This window comes from Natator depressus, chromosome 9, assembly GCF_965152275.1.
Source record: "Natator depressus isolate rNatDep1 chromosome 9, rNatDep2.hap1, whole genome shotgun sequence".
NCBI lineage: Eukaryota > Metazoa > Chordata > Testudines > Cheloniidae > Natator > Natator depressus.
Window position 1 is genome coordinate 59,375,304 of NC_134242.1, and position 21,925 is coordinate 59,397,228.

Consider the following 21,925-nt stretch of genomic DNA (forward strand, 5'->3'; position numbering starts at 1 on the left):
CCTTTCACAACAGCAGCTCGGGTGCCTGGGTTGGCTTGATATTTTGTTCAGTTGGGTATCAGTGCAAATATTTTGAATAGGTTTAAATCAGAACCCAGTAGAACAAAGCCAGAACTCTGGGCCTAGTTCTGATCTGGGGTGGGGGGAGGGGTTGTCCCTGCTGAAACTCCACCTGCTTTCCTGATCCTCACTGCCATGTGTTCAGAAGACACCTTCCTGGCTCCTTGGCTCTCTGAAACTGGTTGTATTGCAGGTTTTGGTTACAGTGTTGGCTTTTGTTGACTGACCCGCCGAGCAGCCGTGTTTTATACAGGCCAAAAATATTGGAGGTCCAGAAAGAACTAACCTGTGCACTTGTCAGTGTCAGAGCAAGAAGAGGGAGTGTTGTGAGCAGGTTCTCCTGTACGATATAGCCTTTAGGTCTGGCAGATACTGGGGAGACAGAGAACTGTAAAGTTCAACAGAATGTTGGAACACAGAGAAAGAAAGTAGCCCATTCCCTACCTCACACCCCACCTCTGTTCAGTGCACGCTCAGCCCTCTGCCAGTGAAGGATCTTCACCAGTTGGAGAAATGGGCAAAGATTAGTAGAACGAGTTTAATTGGAATGAATGCCCAGGTGGGTCACATGGCAAGGGAGAATCTGGTGCATGGGGGAGATTAGGAAATATCTGTATAATACAGTATAGTAATGCACCAGCTGGCTACTTACTGGGCACTGTGTTACCAATTGAACAGCAAGGTGGAGGGCTCCATGACCTCCAAAGGCAAGTTCTACCTAGGTCAGAGAGGCACCAAGGTCAGAAGGGAGGAGGAGCAGCAGACCAGAGCAGAGCAGAAGGCCTGACAGCAGGTAGCCTGGGAGCTGGGCCTGGAAGGCTTGAGAACAGAGCCGAGACATGAGCAGGAAGTCAGCGGTAGCCACAGTAGGACATAGGGCGAGACAACTGTACAGAAGGGTTACTTCTCATATCTCTGGCGTGCATTTCCCCTAGGGCTGGGTGGGGAATTGTTGGGGTTTTGTTACTGTTAATGAAGTTGTCAAGGATGTTTGTACCTTGTATTTCCGGTAGCCCTAGGAGCGGGCTCCTCTCAGTTATGTCGTGTGCAGGTGTCCAAGGGAGCCCCCTAAGGGCTAGAGCCTGGAAAGCCTAGTGCTGGGTGCACCTGGGTGCTGCTAGGCTGTGTCCTGGTGTCACCCCATTGGCTGTGGGGCCTGGGTGCTCTAGGCTGTATTGCGGTGCCCCCCACTTGCTGCAATGTCTGGGTGCTGCTCTGTTGGCCAGGGTACTTGAGTCGAGCTTTATTTGCAGGCTGGGTTTTGTCTTGTTTTAATATATCATGGCTGCAATCTTTGGTTGGTTCTGAAATGTGGTAGAGGGAACCTCTGTCTCCAAACGAGCACCATGCACCTCTCAGGAACTAATAATCCCAAAGGAGGCATCTCTCTAATACACGGTATAACCTGGGTTTTGCTCATCTAAGCTGTTTGCCACTCAAATGCTTGTCTAGTCTTTTTTTAATACAGCAAGTCCTTTCCTTTCTCGTTCCTTTTCTTCTTTTGATAATTTTCCTGATGAGACTGGGCATAAAATGAACCATCCATCAGCCCATTAAGTCCCAGCAGGAGAGTCACTGCCTTGTGCAAATATCCATTTGAAGTTTTGTCCACCCTGCTGTTAGCCAGAATGAGCCTGCATGTCTCACTCAGCACAGGCCTTGATGGTTTGGTTCCCATAATGATGAATGAAGGTGTGCATTACAGATTGGCAGGAGAGATGCATGGCCTGTCGGCGGAACAAATGGATTAATTAGCCCATGCTGGCATTCATCGCTCCCTCTCCCAACCCCCAGTAACCAAGTGACACAGTTGAATTGGCATTGGGGTGTAGGGAGGAGAGAGACATTGTCCAAGTGCTCTGGGATGGGATAGCACAATGCACAGAGCAGGAAGAGATCAGCTGTGTGAGGAGGAGGGCAATGCAGGGCACAGAGGCAGCAGGACATGTGGTTGCTGTGAAACTGAAATAGGCCGTATCAGGGCTACTCTGTCTTAGGTACACAAAGACAGAGTACCTGTCCAGGAGCCATTATTTTGGAAGGAGTGTTTGACTGTCTGGAGTTCCACTTTGTTTGTGTGGCAAAAAATGCAGATTCAGATCAATTGCAACATATGAGACAGATGTACTGGGTGCCAGCTGGCAAAGGGTTCACTCTCCTTTACAAGAAACTCCTGTCTCAGACCAGACCAACTCACTACACCTAAGACATCGCTTTCATCTATTTATCCATAAAGGGTAGCACATGAGGTCTCTACTGAAAGCTTGTAACTTACTGTAGTGCCCCTCTCCACCTGGTTACCTCCTTTACTGCCGATTTCCTTATGGGTTTTGATGGACAGGCCTGGATTCTTCTGGATCCCGCCTTTAGCTCAGCAGGGAGTAACTTCCTTATTTTCTTCCCATATGAATTTATTTGGTGGTGCCTCCACCCTCCTCGTTCCTTCCTGGAAGGGTCACCAGGGCAGCTGGGGAGGAAAATTCTGACTACAGGATAACCCCCACTTACTTGCCAGAGAGTTGGAGACTCCCAAGAAATAACACAAACACGCACAATATATTCAACACAGTCATTATATTAAACAGGAAGTGAATATAACATAGCAGGGTAAAAACTACTCTCAGGGTCACTAATGCCCATGCTGATAAAACCCATGAATTTCCCCAGTCACGTTACCTAATATAGCAAATGTAAAATTAGTGTCCCTCTGGTTCGTGCACTTCGTTGGGGCCCTTGATGGCCTGTGACCACGATAACTTCTGTGCAGCAGTTAGTGATGTGGTCAGTCCCTCCACAGGTTTAATAGGCAGCAGGTAATAAAATCCCCAAACCCTCATCCCTGGCTTGAGGACACAGTTCAGGGATCCGGGGATCTCCCAAACAATCTCCCGGACTATCTAGCTGAAGGATGGTGACTCACAACTGGGCGAACGATCCTCAGGTTCAGAGGTGGCTCTGGGCTCCTCAGTCACTGCAGAGGGGCTGATCTCTCCTTGCAGGGGTCAGGCTGCTTCTGGTGCCAGGATTTACCCTCCCCACAAAGCGGTGCAGGGCTCAGGGTGCAGGTTACAAAACTCTACTAAAATCCTAGTGTTAGTCTCTCACCCCAGCGCTCAGACACACTCGTAGCCAGAGCAGAGCTGCAGGGCTATTTCCCGAACAAAGCTTTACAAACTAGGAGTCGCCTTGGAGAGGGAGAGGCCCAAGCTGAGGGATGTTGCTGCCAGGCCCCCAGAGGCCGGTTCTCAGGGGGACCCTGCAGGCAACCTGGGCCTCACCAGCCCCCACAGCCAGCCTTGCCCTTTCCCTGGCTGGCTCCAGCTCCTCCAGACTGACTTCTCCCCTCTCCAGGGCTCCTGTTGGGCACTTGGGCAGGCTAGCTCTTCTTCCCTGTCTTTCCGTTCTCAGTCATTTGACTCTGCCCCCGCCTTTCTCTCAGACACTGCACCTCTCCAGAGTGGGCGTCGTGTTACTCTCCTCGTGCCAACAAGGCCCCTGTTCTAAACAGCGTCTCTGCTCTCCCCCTGGGCTACCCAGCAGACTCTGAGTCTGCCCTTCGCCTCTTCCTCCCAGGGACAGTGCCCCTCCCTGAGCTACCAGCCCACAGAGACCCAGGAGCCGAGGTGAGCTCCTTGGGGGTTACACTCTCTCTGGGTGAAAGCTCTTGTGGTCCTTGTCAAGACTCCTTTCTCCAACAACACAAATATGGAAGCTCCTTTTCCTCAGGTCATAGTAAACGTTGTAAAACTGACAATGTTATTGTCCAGCAAGCAGGTATGGGCATGTCAAAATACAACAATAATTTAAAACAACCTTACATTGCTGTGCAATTTACATTAGTAACCTACTCTTACTATATTGAAATAAACAACTTCTTAATAGACTTGGAGTCTCCAGGGGGAACTATCAGGCAAAAACAATAATAGACCACCCACACCCATCTATGTACTAAGTGCAAAGGAATTGGAACATCATAAGTGAGCATCTGTAGACTTTCTCACTCTCTTTCTGAATGTTGAAGTACAGAAGCTTCTTCGGTGTCAGGGTTTTCAACAGTAATGAGTGCAGAACAATCCATGATTTCCCCGTTCTGCATCCTCTGTAGGTGGAACTATACTAGCTTTTGGACCTTGGGGCCAGCAAATGCTGCAAAAGAATGAACTTTGAGGTGAGAATCTGCTTGATTAGATAGGAGAGGTGACTATTAACAACAGCCTAGTTCACATTTTGTTATTTAGTTTTGTATTTTACCATTTGTTTCCATCACTGACACTTGTTTCTGTTTGAATCTCTGCTCTTTCTTAAATACATTTCCTTTTGTTTTACTATAACTGAACTCAAGTGCTATGAGAGACCTCTGTCCTGTATCTGAGGTAGAACTGGTAAACTGGGGTGCACTGTCCTTTGGGAACAGCGGATCTGGGTTTTCTTGAATACCCAGTGATCAGGAGCTGGACACCACAGGAGACTCGGGGGTTGGGTGCATCTGTTGTCAACCTGGAGGGCAAAGGCAGGGCTGGCGTAGCCCAGAGGAGAGTGCTCGGAGGACTGACAGGCTGGTGGCGATGGGGCACTAACAGCCAGCTGGCACAGGCCCCACTCCCTCGTGCTGGAGGCAGGTGGCAACAGGATTCATAGAATATCAGAGTTGGAAGGGACCTCAGGAGGTCATCTAGTCCAACCCCCTGCTCAAAGCAGGACCAATCCCCAATTTTTGCCCCAATCCCTAAATGGCCCCCTCAAGGATTGAGCTCACAACCCTGGGTTTAGCAGGCCAATGCTCATACCACTGAGCTATCCCTTCCTGGGTTACTCAGCCCTGAGAGAAGCAGCACAAAACACTTAGTGAAGTCATGTCAATTTGCCAAATTGTTTTGGTCAAAGAAAAATCTAAAAGAATCCAAACAGTTTGAAATGTGCTGGTTTGACATTGTCTGAACAAAATGTTTTGATTTTTCAATTCAAATGACTTTGTTTTAAAATGTCCTTCAATTTTATTTTCAAAAAACTAAAGAAGGTTTTTAAAAATGCTTGAAATCAAAACTAAACATTTCATTCCAAGCCAAAGGGTGCTGCTTTTTTTTTTTTTTTTAACTTTTCAATTTCCAAAAAAAATTTGAAAAAATGTATGGAGTTTTTTGGGTCAACCCAAAACTAATTTTTAAAAAAATTCCTGGCAAACCAAAAGAGTTGGCTCTACTCACCTGTACTACTCTGGACTCTCCCCATGCCCTGGCTTGCTGCTTTCTGCCCCCTCCTTATTCCACTCTACCTCACTCTTGCCCTAACTACATTGTTTTAAGTGTGTAATATCAGATTGTACATTGAGGTCAAAGGTTGCAGAGTTGGAACTGGGCTTAATTTGGGTGTGATCTGTACCTAAATGCATCATTTTAAACCTACGTATTACATTTCCTGTTCTTCCTCTGAGCTCCATGTCTAAATCAAATTGAGATGATTCCACAGAAGAGTTTCATCCCCCTGAACTTACTCCCTCCTACTTCAATATTTTCTGCCATGCTCTGCCCCCCTTACTCCTGGTAAATAGTACCTTACTCCGTGAAAAGACCTTTTAAAATCAGTTGGACCCCTCTGAAATCACTGGGACTGTGCATGGAGGAAGCTGCAACTCTGCTTGAACAGGAGTGGAAGAATTTGGTCATTAAAAACTGATCTTCCTGCTTCCACAAAAATGACGCAGCTTTCACTGCAGCTGTCTGCTTCCCAGCTATTAACCAATTCTTCCCCCCTTCATAACTTATTACCTCACTCCTAGTTAGAGACTTCATGCAATAATCCATCATGTGCAACTTGGGCAAAAGCTTTCTGAAAACATTAAGCATATTGCTTCCCCTCAGTCTACACCCAGAGCAATTTCACTGAAAACAAACAAGTGTCAGGGTTACTTGAAGTGATTTATCTTTCATGCGTTCATGCTGACTCGTTACACCGTTAAATAACGCTCTTGCTCTTCCAAATGTTTCCTTATAATAGCAAATGCCCTTGCAGAGACGTTTCCTGCCCAGACACATGTTTCAGCCTTTCTTCTGGAGCCAGTGACCTCATTGCAGCTGTGCTGATCTACACCAGCTGGGCATCTGACCCTTTGACCTCAAAACACCTGTGACCATTTTAATCTGGCCCAATCTGAATACTAGAAAACAGCCAGTGTGGTTCCAATAGTCAGCGTTCTCCCCAAACTCAATATGAACTTCAGCTGTTTAATCCCCAGTCTCAGACCTCACCTGTAGCGGTAACCCATGGTCACAGGGTGCCCTGGCTATCTTTATCTGAGACACATTCTTGCTTATTGATGATTCCCTAGTTTCAGGTAAGGAAACCTTGTCCCTCAGTACTAGTCAAACACCTATCACCTTGGGCATATTCTTAGCATCATTCTTATCAAATCTAGATGGGAATGAACATTTAGGGCTTGTCTACACTGGCACTTTACAGCGCTGCAACTTTCTCACTCAGAGGTGTGAAAAAACAACTCCCCGAGTGCAGCAAGTTTCTCTCCCAGTGCTCTGCCGCAACTGCACAAGCCACGTTAAAGCACTGCCATGGCAGCACTTTAACGTTGCCAGTGTAGACTAGCCCTTAGTGCTACCAGTTCTCACTCAGTAACTTTACATCATAAAAATAGTTATAACAATTATTATAAATATTGCTGGGTTTGCTGCTCTTTTAAGCGCTGACCCGGCAAAGCACTTCAGTGCGTGCTTAGCTTTAAGGATCTGACTGGTCAATGGCATTGCTCACATGGGACTGACTTCAATGTCTCCATTGGTTCAGCTTTCAGCCCTTCAGTCTCATATTGTTTATCATAACAACCTTAGCCTGGCTGAATAGTTAAGTGATGGGACATGATTATTTTAGTGGGACATCTTGGACTTGGGAAATGAGCGAGGCAGAGTCCCAGCACAGTGCAGCTACCTGCATTTTACTCATCAGTGAGGAGCAAACACGGAATCATCAGTTGTCCAAACCTTCTGCTGGGGACTGGGGGGGAGTTCTGAGTTGGGAACAGTCGTGACTTTAGCTCTTGACACTGGCAATACAGAGGAGCACCAGGCTGAACGCTGCTGGAATTCCAGCCCTGCTTCCCCATTGGGAAAGGGGTTGGAGTTACATGTTGATTATAGCTGTTAGGGGCTTTCTCCTGTTAGGGGCCCCTCCCCTGGTTCTTGTCATGCAGACAGAAAGCAGAAGACCAGAAGTCCAAAGTGCAGGCAATGTGATGTTTTATTTGGGTTAATCAAGCAAGCATATCCATAGCTCTGCACGCCAGTAGAGTTTTTTTTCCCACTGCCCCAGTTTCCCCTTCCTTAGCAGGTATAATTATACCTGTAGGGCATGCCTGTGGTCCACCCCATACAATTTATGGTCATGTTCTGTTTTGGAGGGTCTTGGGTCTGGGGGCTTCAGTACCTCCTCTTTTGTATGCCATGGGAGGGGTAAAGAGTGAGGTGGTGCTTCAGTCAGGGTCAGGCATTTCTTTGGCTTTTAGTGTTTCTTAAACCTTCCCTCACCCATCTCCTGGCCCTTCCTAACTGCTTGCTTGACCTTATCTCGGTCTTATGTCCTTCAAGTGTACACTTGTATATTACACTCCCACTCTACCTAGCAACTCTTTAGCTCTATCTCTCATCTCTTCCCCCCCGCATCTGCTTGTGGGCAGATGTACCACACAGCATCTTTGTTCACACATATTAATAAAAATATAAAAATAGCAAAAGTCAAATGGGCAAACAAGATTCAAAATTCTATCTCAGGAAAATATACAGGCCTGAATACTACATCATCATCACTAACACTCCTAACAATAGCTCTTAAAGCTGTAGGCCTGGGTTTCCTTTTCAACTCTCCCCCCGCCCCCACCCCGCTCTCCTGAACACCTGTGATTTGATAAGTGGGTTTGTTGTCTTAATTATTTAAAAATCCAGCAGCTGCCATTGTAAATTCTCAGCAGGATCTGCCCAGCGCTGCTGCTGCAGCAGCCCTTGGCGTTGTCAGTGGAACTAACACTTGACTCCAGGGACACGTCTCCTGCAGTCGCAGCACCAGTTGCACGGTACTAGTCAGGAGGGTAACACCTGCTGCCTGCCCAGCGTGTGCCCACCACAGGGGCTTTGCTAATGGCCTTGTCACCATTTGAGTTGATGGGCAGTCCAGTATCACAGCCTTGATTCCATGTTATTGTTTATTTCTCCTTTGTCCCATACATGGTACTTTCCCCGGTTTACTTCCCTCTGCTGAATGTGACCCATGCCTATTCACGTCTGGTCTGTTGGGCTTCCTTGAAGTTGCGCTAAGAATTTCAAGGCTCCATTTTAAAATTAGGGATGTGATCTGTGCAGAGAGACTGCTCAGACTTCCACCCAGCTCTCCCTGGGAGCCCCCACACTGCGATAGCACAGACCTCAGGACTAGAGATGGGCGTTGTTTTTCCAGTCAATAGTCAATTTACTGAAAAATGCATTTTTCATGGCACCAAAACTAATTGTGAATTCGGGTTGATTTCGGCTGGGGAAAAAATGGGGAAAAATAATTAGAAAAAATCAAAATGGTTCATTTTGAAACAAAACATTTCAACTTTAGTTTCAAAATTTAATTAATTGGGGGGAAAAGTGGTGAAAACACCCCAGAATGGGTTGCAACTCAGGGGTGCATATGGGTGGGTGGCAGGTGTCATGATCAGTAGGGCAATATTCTCAAACACAGTCGTCAAAATTGCCCTCTCAAAATTTCATTTGGGCGGGGGGGGGGGAGGAGGCGAGAGATCTTGTGCATGTAAATATTACCTAAAAGCCAGAGCACAGGAGAGTCCTTCCTCCCAAAATCACCTCCTCCTATGCATTGTTTGCAGTGTCATCATAACTGAGTTGGTGCGAGGATTGTAGAGAGAGTGTCTCATTTCATGACATCAGAGTTACTGTTCTGGGTAATAGTGCATTGGAACTGTCCTGGGTGCTGTGTGGCTCAGAACATACGTCTGCCTATGCTGGCTCTAGGCTTGTGTGTTGGAGTTGTATCTGGTGTATTTTTTCCTGTGGTTGAAGGTCAGGGTGCACCTTTTTCATTGGCACTGGGGCCTACTTGATTATTCACCCTGCATAGATCATTAGAACTGATGTGTTTCCAGACAGTTCTGCAGGAGAATGCCATTCAGCCAACATATCACTCTGTTGATTCCCTGATGGGCCTTAGTGATCTTCTGTCCCTTCCTACCAACACAGTGGCCTCTCTCCCACCTGCACTGGTTTATGGTCTGGGACAGAGGAAGTGAGATAGTATGCCAGTGGCACAAGTAGGATGCCATGTTTGGGGGACTGTAGCATAGAGAATACTCAAAGTCTTTGCTGCCTGCAAAGCTGAGGCTAAGACAGGTTCTTCCACATGTACCACAGGGCTGGTGAAGTCCTGAGCAACAGACACCGTCTGGGAGATGGGTAATCAGCAGGCTTGGAAAGATTCAATTTCTGTTGTTAATCACTGGTAAACATTGATTTCAGCTCTTGCACAGAAATTGATAAAAAAATGTCCATTGAGGATAATGGAATGGGGAGGTACCAGGGTGAGGACAATGCCAGGGCAGAATGGAATGGGGTGGGGTGGGGTGGAATCTCTGCTTTGCCCAGCAAGTGCAGCCTCCCCCGCGCCTAGTGCCCACAAGGATCTGGTACCTGGGCTCCTTAGCCACACAGGGAGTCTCTTGTAGCCCCACTGTGATTGGCACCTTGGCTATGCAGGGAGCCTCCTGCAGCTCCGCTGTCACCAGACCCTGGTTCCTCATTCACCGGCCAGGAGTGCAAGGGGCACCCTGCCACCCCTGAACCGCTCAGCAACAGAGTAGCCTCCCGTGCAGCGAGGCGCTCATCCGCCACATTGCAGTCCTGCAGGAACCAGATACTTCCTTGGTGAAGTTGGCTATGCAGCCAGACCATGGCACTCAGCAGGAGCAGCGGTGATCACGTGACAAAGGGCTACAGAGGCCGCCAAGCAGTGCTGTAGCTGAAGATTAACCATGCAGGCAAATCGTAGTGCTGAGCATTTGAACAGCGTCATATGAAATTAAAAGAAAGTCGAGCAAAGGGAACCCAACTTTTGATAGAAGCTGGATGGGAAGAATGGGAAAAACAAAATAAGAAGCTGCAGATTTCCACATCGTCTGGTACGTGCGACCACTTTAAGGTGATTCCTGTCAATGCTGGCTGTGCTTCGAGCTTTTCATTAGCTCTGCTTCACAAACATGCACCGGCAGCATACACTTTGCCATTATGTCAGCATCTGGAAAACAAATATCTGCCTGAAGCTTTTGCTCACCACTAAGCTGCAATTAAGGATCTTTTGGGTGATGAGAAATTATCTTTAGTACTTGATGAAACCCCAGAATTTGCTGGACAGCCAGCAGTTAACGTGCTTGCGGCGTTCTGCAGTGACAAAAATAAATCAATAAATACTGTTCTAGTAAAATTGTCTGTTCTTCAGTGCAGCATGGGAGTCATTTCAGTTTGGATTCAAGATGTGTTGTGAGAGTACAGCTAAACGTGGGAAAACTGTGTCCATCAACTGTGACTCTGTGAGGCACATGTCATGGTTAGTAAAGGACTTGAAAGATCTGTATCCACATTCTGTATTCACATTGCTGCACATTCCACGTGTTCCTCATCTTTTGTATGTAGCCATTGATCATGCAATCAAAACAATGAGTTCCATTGTGGCAACGAATGTGTGGTACATTTTCCAGTGATATTTAAACAAGCCAAGAGGCAAATGTGAGCACTTTTTAAAGTCTGTGCAAGCAGCAACGTGACCCCATTGGGGTGCATGTATCCCCTTGGGTTGTGCCATTGTGCTGGATTTCTTGGCTCAAGGCAGCAAAATTCTTTCACGCACATTGGGACAGTGTGACAGACTTTTTCATTAAAGAAGTGGATGCAGTCACTTCAAAGAAGACAATGAAGTTATGCCAGATGGAAATCAATGAGAATGTATTACAAGTTATCTTTTTTGTATGTGTGTATTTTGGGGGGAAATCCACGGGGTTCATTTCCACATGGAAATAAATGCATCCTGATACATCACATTGATACGCTGTTTAACTGCAATTTACAAGTTGCCACTGATGTAGACAATGCCTTAAAAGAAATGGAACTCAAGTCAGTGGGCTCCAAAAGGCCATTCTTTTAACCTGCATGCATGCTTTCACATCAGAATTTCAAAGCAAACTGAAGGCAACCATATCCCACAATGTCCCCGATGGCATATTGGATCCTGTGGATTGGGATCTCTTTTGCTTACTCTAAAGTACTTGATACATTTGTCAAGGCTAAGATGTCACGCAATGTTAGCAGCCATGGAAATATTCTGCATGTTTTCCCTTAAAAGGCAGAAGAGTGGAGGCATGATTTTGACTTGTACATGGAGCGTGAAGTGCCCTGTGATGACAGCATAACCGCACTTGAATACTGGAAAAGTGAAACCCAGTCATTGCCTGTCATGTCTAGTGTGGCATTATGTGTACTTGCAGTGCCACTAACTTTGGTGTCTGTGGAAAGATCATTGTCCTTTCAGAAAAGCTCAAGACAAATGTTGCATGCTCCTCTACGAAGACGAACTTGGGCCACTCAACATTTTGTTCTACAATAAAGACATATGCTCAAATTCTGAGGGCTTTCAAAATCTGATCGGCTGGTTCTAACAAATAATTATGCATTCCAGTACCTGTAATAAAAATCCTGAGCTTTCTTAATTTTTATTTATTTATTTTTGCTCGAACCTTGTAGCTGTTGGAACTGAAGACTTTAATAGGCAAAATCCAGTGTTTTAGTCTTTTGAATTAGGCTTGTAATTTGGTTCTTACAAATGAATAGTAAAAACAGGTCTGATTTGTTGATTTGAGGATGTTTACTTTGTATATTTTGACCTGAAATGTTGACAACATTTTTTTTAACAGTTTATAAAGCTTTAACTTTTTACATCTTAACATTCTCATTCAGTTATTGTCACACGCAACTGTCTGGCAACTGTGAAAATTAAAATTGATAAAATTAAAAAGATGCTTAAAACCCATAATTTCACACAGATGAGAAAATTTAAATTGATAAAAATCTTAAAAATCAATATCGATATTATTTGTCAATATTATAGTATATAAAAAATTGACTCCTGTCTGTCCTAATAATCAGTTAATTGGGAATGTCTCCACTCAGGTACCAAGTTGAATTTTCTCACAGTGAGTCTTTGTGGATGCTTTTGACAGGTTGCAGAGTAGCAGCCATGTTAGTCTGTATCCACAAAAAGAAAAGGAGGACTTGTGGCACCTTAGAGACTAACGAATTTATTTGAGCATAAGCTTTCGTGAACTACAGCTCACTTCATCGGATGCCGATGAAGAGAGCTGTAGCTCACAGAAGCTTATGCTCAAATAAATTTGTTAGTCTCTAAGGTGCCACAAGTCCTCCTTTTCTTTTTGTGGATGCTGTCACTCAGCTCTGGACTGTCCTGTCAGCCTCTGGGCTGGCCGGGCAACATCTGAAGGGGACCAGAACTGAGTTTTGTCTGCTTGCGTTCCACTGGGGTTACACACTGCGGTTGTGGAATGCTGTGGGAGTTTCAGGTGACACTGCCCCAGCTGGGCCCTTACTCCTCCTGGCAGGTGACGACCTCGGGGGAAGTGCTGGCCCTCTCCTGGTGAGGATTGCTGAGGCCACTCTTCAGCTAGGTAGGGCCAGCTATCCTGAAGGAGGCTATATAGCACGGTGCTGTTGAAGAAGCTATTGTTTGGCATTGACAATAGGGCTTGGTGAAAATATTCTTTGTAAACTGTTTTTTAAGGAAACATTGAGTTTTGGATTAAATGAAAATTTTCAGAAAAAGAGTCTGCTGTCCATGTAAACCGTTGATGATTTATTGAAAAAATGAAATATTTTGGCCAAAATCAGAAATAGTTTGGCTTTTTAATTTCTGCCAAAAAATTTGAAAATATACATGAATACGAGAAAATTTCATTGACATTTTTTGCCAAAGGTGCAGCAAGCCGTTCTCCAACCAGTGCTAGTTGAGGAGGCTGCCACACCTTAGTCCACCTTCCCCCTTGTTAGTACAGGGAGCTGAGAGGGTTGTGCCAGGACAGGTCTAGCTAATATTTCCCTCAGCCAAGTCAGTCTAGCCTCAGGCCTAGGTGTGGCAGGGGCACTGTGGAGTGGCCCCGTTCCTGTCTCTTTGACAGGTCCCTGAATGTTGTTTCGAGTGACGGCTTGTTTAACCCATGGGCTCTCTTGGACGGGATGTCCCTGAGTCCATCCTATCACCCCATCTGGTCACTGTGCATATGAGGCCCTCTGGCCAGCTGGGAGTTTACAGTGCTTCCATTATGCTGATGGCACTCAGCTCGGAGACTCCATCTCATCTGCAGTGGTTGGTGCAAGGAGATGACTTGCTCGTTTTCTGAATGAGGTCAGTGCTGGGATGAAGGCCAGTGGGCAGGGTGAGATGAGATTGAGGGAGCTGTTGGTAGGTTGTGGGAAACAACTGGAAGATATGGCAAGATGATATCTGCACCTGCCACTTGTCCCACAGGTTCACAGTTTGGGTGTCGAGTTAGATCTTCAGGTGCAGGTAGATGCATAGGTGACATCTGCACTCGTCCTGCTGTTTTTATCTGAGCTTGAAAAGAGCGACCTTTTCTTCAGCTGCAAGGACCTTGCTAGCTTGATTCAGGCCTATAGATTGAGTAGTGTTCTCTGTTTGCCAGAAGCTGGGAGTGGATGACAGTGGATGGATCACCCAATAATTGCCCTATTCTGTTCTTTCCCTCTGAAGCACCTGGTATTGCCACTCTCAGAAGACAGGACACTGGGCTAGATGGACCATTGGTCTGACCCAGTATGGCCGTTCTTATGTTCTTAAGTGAGGTAACATCTTGGGACCATTCAGAAGTTTAAACTAGGGCTGTCAAGTGATTAAAAAAATTAACCGCAATTAATCGCACTGATAAACAATAATAGAATACCATTTATTTAAATATTTTTGAATGTTTTCTACATTTTCAAATATATTGATTTCAATTACAACACAGAATACAAAGTGTACAGTGCTCACTTTATATTTACTTTTATTACAAATATTTACATTGTAAAAAACAAAAGAAATAGCATTTTTCAGTTCACCTAATACAAGTACTGTAGTGCAATCTCTTTACCATGAAAGTTGACCTTACAAATGTAGACTTTTATATACAAAAAAAACTGCATTCAAAAATAAAACAATGTAAAACTTTAGAGCCTACAAGCCCACTCAGTCCTACTTCTTTTTCAGCCAGTCGCTCAGACAAACAAGTTTGTTTACATTACAGGAGACAATGCTGCCCGTTTCTTGTTTATAGTGTCACCTGAAAGTGAGAACAGATGTTCGCATGGCACTGTTGTAGCCGGCATTGCAAGATATTTACATGCCATACATGCTAAAGATTCATATGTCCCTTCATGCCTCAACCACCATTCCAGAGGACATGCGTCCATGCTGCTGACTAGTTCTGCTCGATAACAATCTAAAGCAGTGTGAACTGACCCATGTTCATTTTCATCATCTGAATCAGATGCCACCAGCAGAAGGTCGATTTTCTTTTTTGATGGTTTGGGTTCCGTAGTTTCTGTGTCAGAGCATTGCTCTTTTAAGACTTCTGAAAGCATGCTCCATACCTCGTCCCTCTCAAATTTTGGAAGGCACTTCAGATTCTTAAACCTTGGGTCGAGTACTGTAGCTATCTTTGGAAATCTCACATTGGTACCTTTTGTGCGTTTTGTCAAATCTGCAGTGAAAGTGTTCTTAAAACGAACAACATGCTGGGTCATCATCTGATTCTGCTATAACATGAAATATATGGCAGAATGCAGGTAAAACAGACCAGGAGAGATGCAATTATCCCCCAAGGAGTTGAGTTACAAATTTCATTAACGTATTATTTTTTTAACAAGCGTCATTAGCACGGAAGCATGTCCTCTGGAATGGTGGCCGAAGCACTAGGGGGCATACGAATGTTTAGCATGTCTGGCACGTAAATACCTTGCAATGCCAGCTACAACAGTGCCATGTGAACGCCTGTTCTCACTTTCTGGTGACATTGTAAATAAGAAGCGGGCAGCATTATCTCCTGTAAATGTAAACAAACTTGTTTGTCTGAGCAATTGGCTGAACAAGCAGTAGGACTGAGTGGACTTGTAGGCTCTAAAGTTTTACATTGTTTTGTTTTTGAGTGCAGTTATGTAACAAAAAAAATCTACATTTGGAAGCTACACTTTCACAATAAAGACATTGCACTACAGCACTTGTATGAGGTGAATTGAAAAATACTGTTTCTTTTGTTTATCATTTTTACAGTGCATATATTTGTAATCAAAAATAATATAAAGTGAGCACTGTACACTTTGTATTCTGTGTTGTAATTGAAATCAATATATTTGAAAATGTAGAAAAACATCCATAAATATTTAATAAATTTCAATTGGTATTCTATTGTTTAACAGTGCAATTAAAACTGCGATTAATCATAATTAATTTTTGTACTCACGATTAATTTTTTTGAGTTAATCAGGTGAGTTAACTGTGATTAATAGACATCCCTAGTTTAAACTAGTGTCAACTCTCTCCACCCTTCTATTCAGCAGCAAGCGCTTACACTTCCAGCTAAGTCAGTGTGCGATGGAGTTCACAATATACCTTTTCACCTGTATGAAGCTGGTTGTCTGGTTATCCGAGAGCCCCAGCTCTCACCCGGTGGGAATGGGTGGCAGTTGTGGTTGGTAGAGATGCTCAAAGCAAGAGTCCCCTCACTTTAAAACAGAGCGGGCTGGCAGCAGGAGCCTTGATGCAGGAATTCACTTCTGCCTTGATCCAGCACTGCTAGGGTCAGCTGGCCTTTTGGGTGCATCTCAGAGTGCATCTGTTTCCTGGGGAATGTGTTGAGAGATGCAGTGTGCCATGTATGAGGGTTTTGTTGCTATTTTGTTTTGAGGGCTGCTGTTCTCAGAGCTGGTTGGTTATATTGTTGGACTGTTTGTTTGTCATAGATACCTGTGAAAGTGCAAGGGCTGCTTGGGGTAGGAGCTGTGAAGTGATCCAAAGTGTTGAGGTGACGTGAAGTGCAGTTTCCGTCAGTCGCCTGTCGACGTTACCATGTGAGCATGGCGGTGGTGTCAGGAAGGGCATTAGTGTGCTGTTTAATTGTAAAGCACTGACAATGTTGACAGTTTGAGAGAGTGACTCAAGTATTCTCCCTGTCAGCTCCAAAGGCTCTGGCTCTTGTTTCTTGTCAGATTTCCGAAGCATGGACAGGGGTTTCAAACTGACAGGATGCTCCGGGGTGGTGGCTCTGACTCAGGAACTGACAAGTGAAAAGCTCTGGGAGCTACTGTCATGTGGGCTTTGGGGAGTTCGGCAAAATACATGTCTCTCTAGTTAAAACAGAAAAATATAACAAAATAATAGTAGGGCAAGAAAACTCACCTGGGAGGGGGACTAATGCTGCGCAGGAATGGGCGTGTGCTGAGCAAAGTCTAGGTATATTTGCTGTGTACCAGTATGCATGCAGATCTGTGCTGTGTACCTGTGTATGGTTAGACATATGCTGGTGTGGAAGGGAAATAAGGGGGACTCTGAGAATAGGAGTGTGCGAGTCCACATGCATTGGGTGTATGGGTATGTGTGTGCACGTGTGCCTGTGTTTGATGAGGACTGTGGGTGTGCATAAGGGGGTGTGTGCATGTGGGCGCACACACTTGAGCATGTGTAATACATAGAAGTGAGAGAAAATATCAACATCCTTGGTCATATTGTCACAAGCTGAGGTGCAGCCAGAGAGATGCATTGATGAGATCACCGTAGAGCTAAAGGAGAAGCTGTCTCTCCCGTCCCTGCCCTGACACAGAGTTGATTACCTGTTTTATTGAAAATGCATCGATGTGACGCCTTTCCGCTGAGCAGTGCTGCGTGGGAAGCGGATGGGTCATGTCAGCGTGGGGCTGAGCTCTGAGAGATGGGGTTAATTACTGTAGGAGGCCTTTTTTAAACACACATACTACCATTGAGAATACCTTCGGAAATATACTTCCCATCATGTGGGGGTGTGTGCAGGTGTGCATGCTCAGGATCTGCTGTGCTCGGGAACATGACAGGGGTTTTGTCCTGCGGGGCGGTGTAACTCTGTCCCATCAGCAGGATGCAGTGTTATTGTAGCTGTGTTGGTCCCAGGATATTAGAGAGACAAGCTTGGTCAGAGGTGAGGAAGGGCGGGGGGCATTGCCCCCCCCCAAAAAAAAAAACTACAAGCCTCTGGTAGATGTGGAATTTGCCCCCCACACACACACACGGCCCCATTGGCCTAACTGGAGTTGCTCCTCCCGTCCCCCCCAATATAGAAGTCAAACTATGCCTCTGGGTTAACTAGTGATGCTAAACAATCTGTTCCACTTTGTATTTAGGCATGACATTTCCCAGACCTGAAGAAGAGCTCTGTGTAAGCTCAAAAGCTTGTCTCTCGCTCCAACAGAAGCTGATCCAATAAAGGATGTTACCTCACCCACCTTGTGTCTCCCATTACCAGTGTCCACTAACTTCCCCTGAAGATGGGCTGGATTTTTCAGGTGTAGAAGTATTTTCAGTGTGGTTGACAATACAGTTCCCATTGTATTGTCTCTATGCCCTTTCACATCACTTCTTCAGCCTCTGACGTAAGACCCAGGAGTGCCCAGTCAGATCCAAACATATTCTCTGACTCCAGCAAAGCGTCCGGGGAGCAGAGTGATGACAGAGAGAGTTTTAAAAACATCTTTTTTCTCTCAAGTACATTTTATTCAAGGGTTTCCTGGATCCCCAAGTGGGAGTGCCATGGGGAGGCAGGCTGGCATGGCTGCAGAATGCGGGATAGAGTGCAGATGGGAAGGAGGTGACAGGAGCCCACCTGAGACAGCACCCTGGCATGCAGCTCCGTGTATTTCTGACACCTGGCATTAGCTGGTAGCTGTTGGAGGATAAGTCTCTGTCTCTGGGCTCGTACCCTTCCATAGGCCAGGGCAGCCACAGTAGAGTGCCCACAGGCTTGTTCCCACACTACGGGACATTCCAGTACTTCTGTGAATAGGGTGACCCCACCCCTGCTGGTGTGACCTCACACGGTGCATATGAGGTCATGCCTCAAGGGGTGCCGTTCTGAAGAGCATGCCACCTTGCCCCCACTGGCGTGACTTTGCATGCACCATGCCGCTGGGGGTGGAGCAGCACATTCATCACAGTGGTGTCCCCACAGCGTTTGATGGGACAGTGCCCACATGTGACAAACTGGGGCACTGAGCAGCAGCCTTATGAACAGCCTTGTCAGAGGCCACGTGTAAGCTAACGCCTTCTCATGCTTTCATAAATATAGGGGGAGGGTAGAAACCTTTATGTAAGCAGTAGCATAAAATTCCCGCTTAGCTTCTCCCTCAGTCCGGAGAGGGAACAACAGAAGAGAGCAACAACAAATCCTTCCCCCTCCCAGATTTGAAAGTATCTTCTTTCCTCATTGGTCCTTCTTGTCAGGTACCAACTATGTTATTTGAACTGCTTAACCCCTTACAGGTAAAGCAATCCAGTACAGCTGCCAAGGAGGGATTTTATGCTACTGCATACATAAAGGTTTCTACCCTCCCCCTATATTTATGACACATGCTTAGACAGGTCTCTGAGGTCATGGGAGGGGGGGCACATGGGGTAGGGCAGGGTGAGGAAGGCTGGAGGCATTTCTGGCCATGCTGCACCCATACTGTGGACAGTGGACTTCAGTCTGTAGGCTTGTTAGTTCCCCAGAACCAAATGTACCGCAGCTGCAGCCATCTCAGTGTCCTGAGACATCCATGTGCTCTTCAAAGGTGGCCTTGAAAAAGTTAGGGACTGGCACACTTTCCTGGCTAGCTGGGCAGCAAAGGGCAAGAGAAGGTTTTCATCAGGAGACAGTTTGAATCTGTCCTTGAGAATAAAGCTGTTTTCATGGAGATTTACCATTCTGGGCATCACGTAGGTGGCTGGTTCCTTGGGTGAGTGCACTTATCACAGCTAGAATTTCTCCACTAAAGAAATGTGTGTGTCACCCTGGGGCACTGGAGTGGGTAGAAGAACCATTGCCTCACCCAACACATTGCAGATCTCAACATCATTCCCTAGGAGGCCCTCACCTGAGCACAGTTCTGAGGTGTTTCTGAGAACTTCAACATGACATTTCCCTGAGTATGGACTCCGGGATTTGATCCCATAAGAAAAACTGTTCATTCTGGTTTCATTGCGAACCCCACTGCCGCGAGGTGCCCTCGGTTTTGTCACCAGGCTTTGCTGAAGAAAGATCAGAGAGATATACCAAAGAACCTCCAACATCAGTGCTGTGAATTTTTGGTTTATCAGGTAAAAAGAATGAGGAGTACTTGTGGCACCTTAGAGACTAACAAATTTATTTGGGCATAAGCTTTCATGGGCTAAAACCCACTTCATCGGATGCGTGCAGTGGAAAATACAGTAGGAAGATGTATATAAACAGAAAACATGAAAAAATGGGTGTTGCCATACCAACTCTAACAAGACTAATCAATGAAGGTGGGCTATTATTAGCAGGAGAAAAAAAAACTTTTGTAGTGATAATCAGGATGGCCCATTTCAAACAGTTGACAAGGTGTGAGTAACAGTAGGAGAAAAATTAGCATAGGGAAATAGTTTTTACTTTGTGTAATCACCCATCCACTCCCAGTCTTTATTCGAGCCTAATTTAATGGTGTGCAGTTTGCAAATTAATTCCAGTTCTGCAGTTTCTCGCTGGAGTCTGTTTCTGAAGTTTTTTTGTTGAAGAATTGCGACTTTTAGGTCTGTAATTGAGTGACCAGAGTTAAACAGCCAATAAACACACTTAAGGAATTCCATGCCGAAAAAGCTGAATTGCTGGTAATTGTTTTCCCAGACAGTACTGGATTTCCTCTTATTTGAACTTTGGCTAGGGAACAATATGACTTCCAAAATGCAGCAAAGACTTTGAAGCAGGGAATGGTGACAAGTTAATTGTTATCTTGCCACTTAGAAATGGGCTTCCTCATATCTGAATGGAGCTTGGTGCAGAGTGGGATTGACTGCTTTTGAGATGTCTGTCATTCTTTGTGCATGCTCGTGTCTGATCATGTTTACAGCTGGTTGAGTTTGCATCTGATTCCAGGTGTCACAGCTTACTTCCCCATCCCATGTTATTGCCACATCTCACCCCCTGGTTGCAGTTACAAAACCATTTGTGACTGAAACTGTAATGCTTTCCGAGTGCAAGTCTGAGACGCGCACTGACTGAGCCGCTCTAGAGAAGCGTGAGGTTTCCTTGTACTGTGCTGACCTGCTTTCAAAGAGGAGATTCGTTCCTAAATTAGGGCCAACTCGAAAAGGGGTTACATGAATGTCTTTTTTGTGTGTGTGTGTGCTTAAGTAAAGGGAAAGAGGTGAGATTTAAGCCCTCAGAGTTTGAAAATGTGAAAAGTGAAGAGCAGCTGCATCACTTTTGATCACACAAGCCTTTAGAGCAACCAAGAGCCTTTTTCCCAGGGCTTCAGTCTCTCTGTTCTGTAATCTAAATGGACACGGAGAGTGCACCTTTAAATTCTTGTTAACTCTCTCTTCCACAACAAGCTGTTCGGCTGGGAGGGGCCGGAGCACAAGAGTTTTACTCCTGCTGACTTTCATTGAGAAGCCTCGTCTGCTAGGACCAGTGCTTTCTTCTTTGGTTTTACAGCAATGCCTTTGATGTGCTCACGGGACACTGCAGAGGGTAAGCCACTGGGGCAGCCTCTCCGTCAGCCTTGTCCTGAACAAGGCAGCTTTAGCCAGTTGATTAATAAGCCCAGTTCCCAGGGCTCCTTGCTGATCTTCTTCAAGTGCTGTTTTCTGACTGTTTTTTGTTTCCCCTCTGCTCCTCTCTCCAAGGTTATGAAGCTGAGGAAGCTGGCCCAGCAGGTAGCTAACTGTCGGCAGTGCCTGGAGCGCTCCACGGTCCTCATCAATCAAGCAGAACATATCCTGAAAGAGAACGACCATGCACGGTTCCTGCAGACTGCCAGGAATGTGGCCGAGAGGTGGGCTTGCGAGGCGTTACCGGCCAGCCAACTCGGGTTTGAATCCCCAGGAGAAAATGGCGCATGTGATTTTTTGAGTGGTAGAAAAAATAGCTGTCTCAGCAGTTCTTAGCACAGACCCTTATCCCTTGGAAGCTCATTTATCCTGTGAGAGTTTTCCCTCAACCCTGCCCGTTTTCTGACTCTCTGAAGCATCTTTATCTACTTACTAAGCCCCACAGCCACAGAAGTGGTGCTCACAAAGAGTACTCTTGCCAGGTATCAAAGTGCTTTACAGTGGTACAGCGTGCAGCATGGCACAGGGCCACCAGCAAATTGTACGACAGGTACAGGAATTTGAGAATGGCCTGTGAGAGTAATAGGTGAAACATTGAAAGAACAGTGGCACTAGGGTTCATCTGCTGAATAATTATTGGTCACGGTTACCTCCCTTTCAGTTCCACTAGTGGTGGTTGTGTCAGCCGCCCTCTGTGCTGAAACACCAGGAATTGCACTGAGGACCTCCAGAGCTAAAAGCACAAGCTGCTACTGTGTGAACTAGAGTCAGGTTCTTTAACTGGGGCTGTAACTGGCTCATATTCTCTGTGGACTGGCCATAGAGGGGAAGCTGTAACATACACTCACTAGTGGGTGTAGACAGGGCCCCAGGAGATTACTGGATAATCCAGTCCAACCCTGTTTAGAGCTGACTGGCACAACTCAGTGCTGAAAACACTGGTGGGTGCTGGTGCTCT

At 45.8% G+C, this 21,925-nt stretch overlaps 1 protein-coding gene across 4 annotated transcripts in view; it reads left to right on the forward strand.

Annotated features, from left to right (window-relative positions):
- The window catches only part of MID2 (midline 2), a 336,918-nt gene that overhangs the window by 251,336 nt on the left and 63,657 nt on the right, over positions 1-21,925 (forward strand). For all 4 annotated transcript variants that reach the window (XM_074964320.1, XM_074964324.1, XM_074964322.1 and 1 more), the window contains one exon: positions 21,043-21,191. In XM_074964320.1, the coding sequence (XP_074820421.1) occupies positions 21,043-21,191 (149 nt within the window). The remainder of the gene's footprint in view (positions 1-21,042; positions 21,192-21,925) is intronic.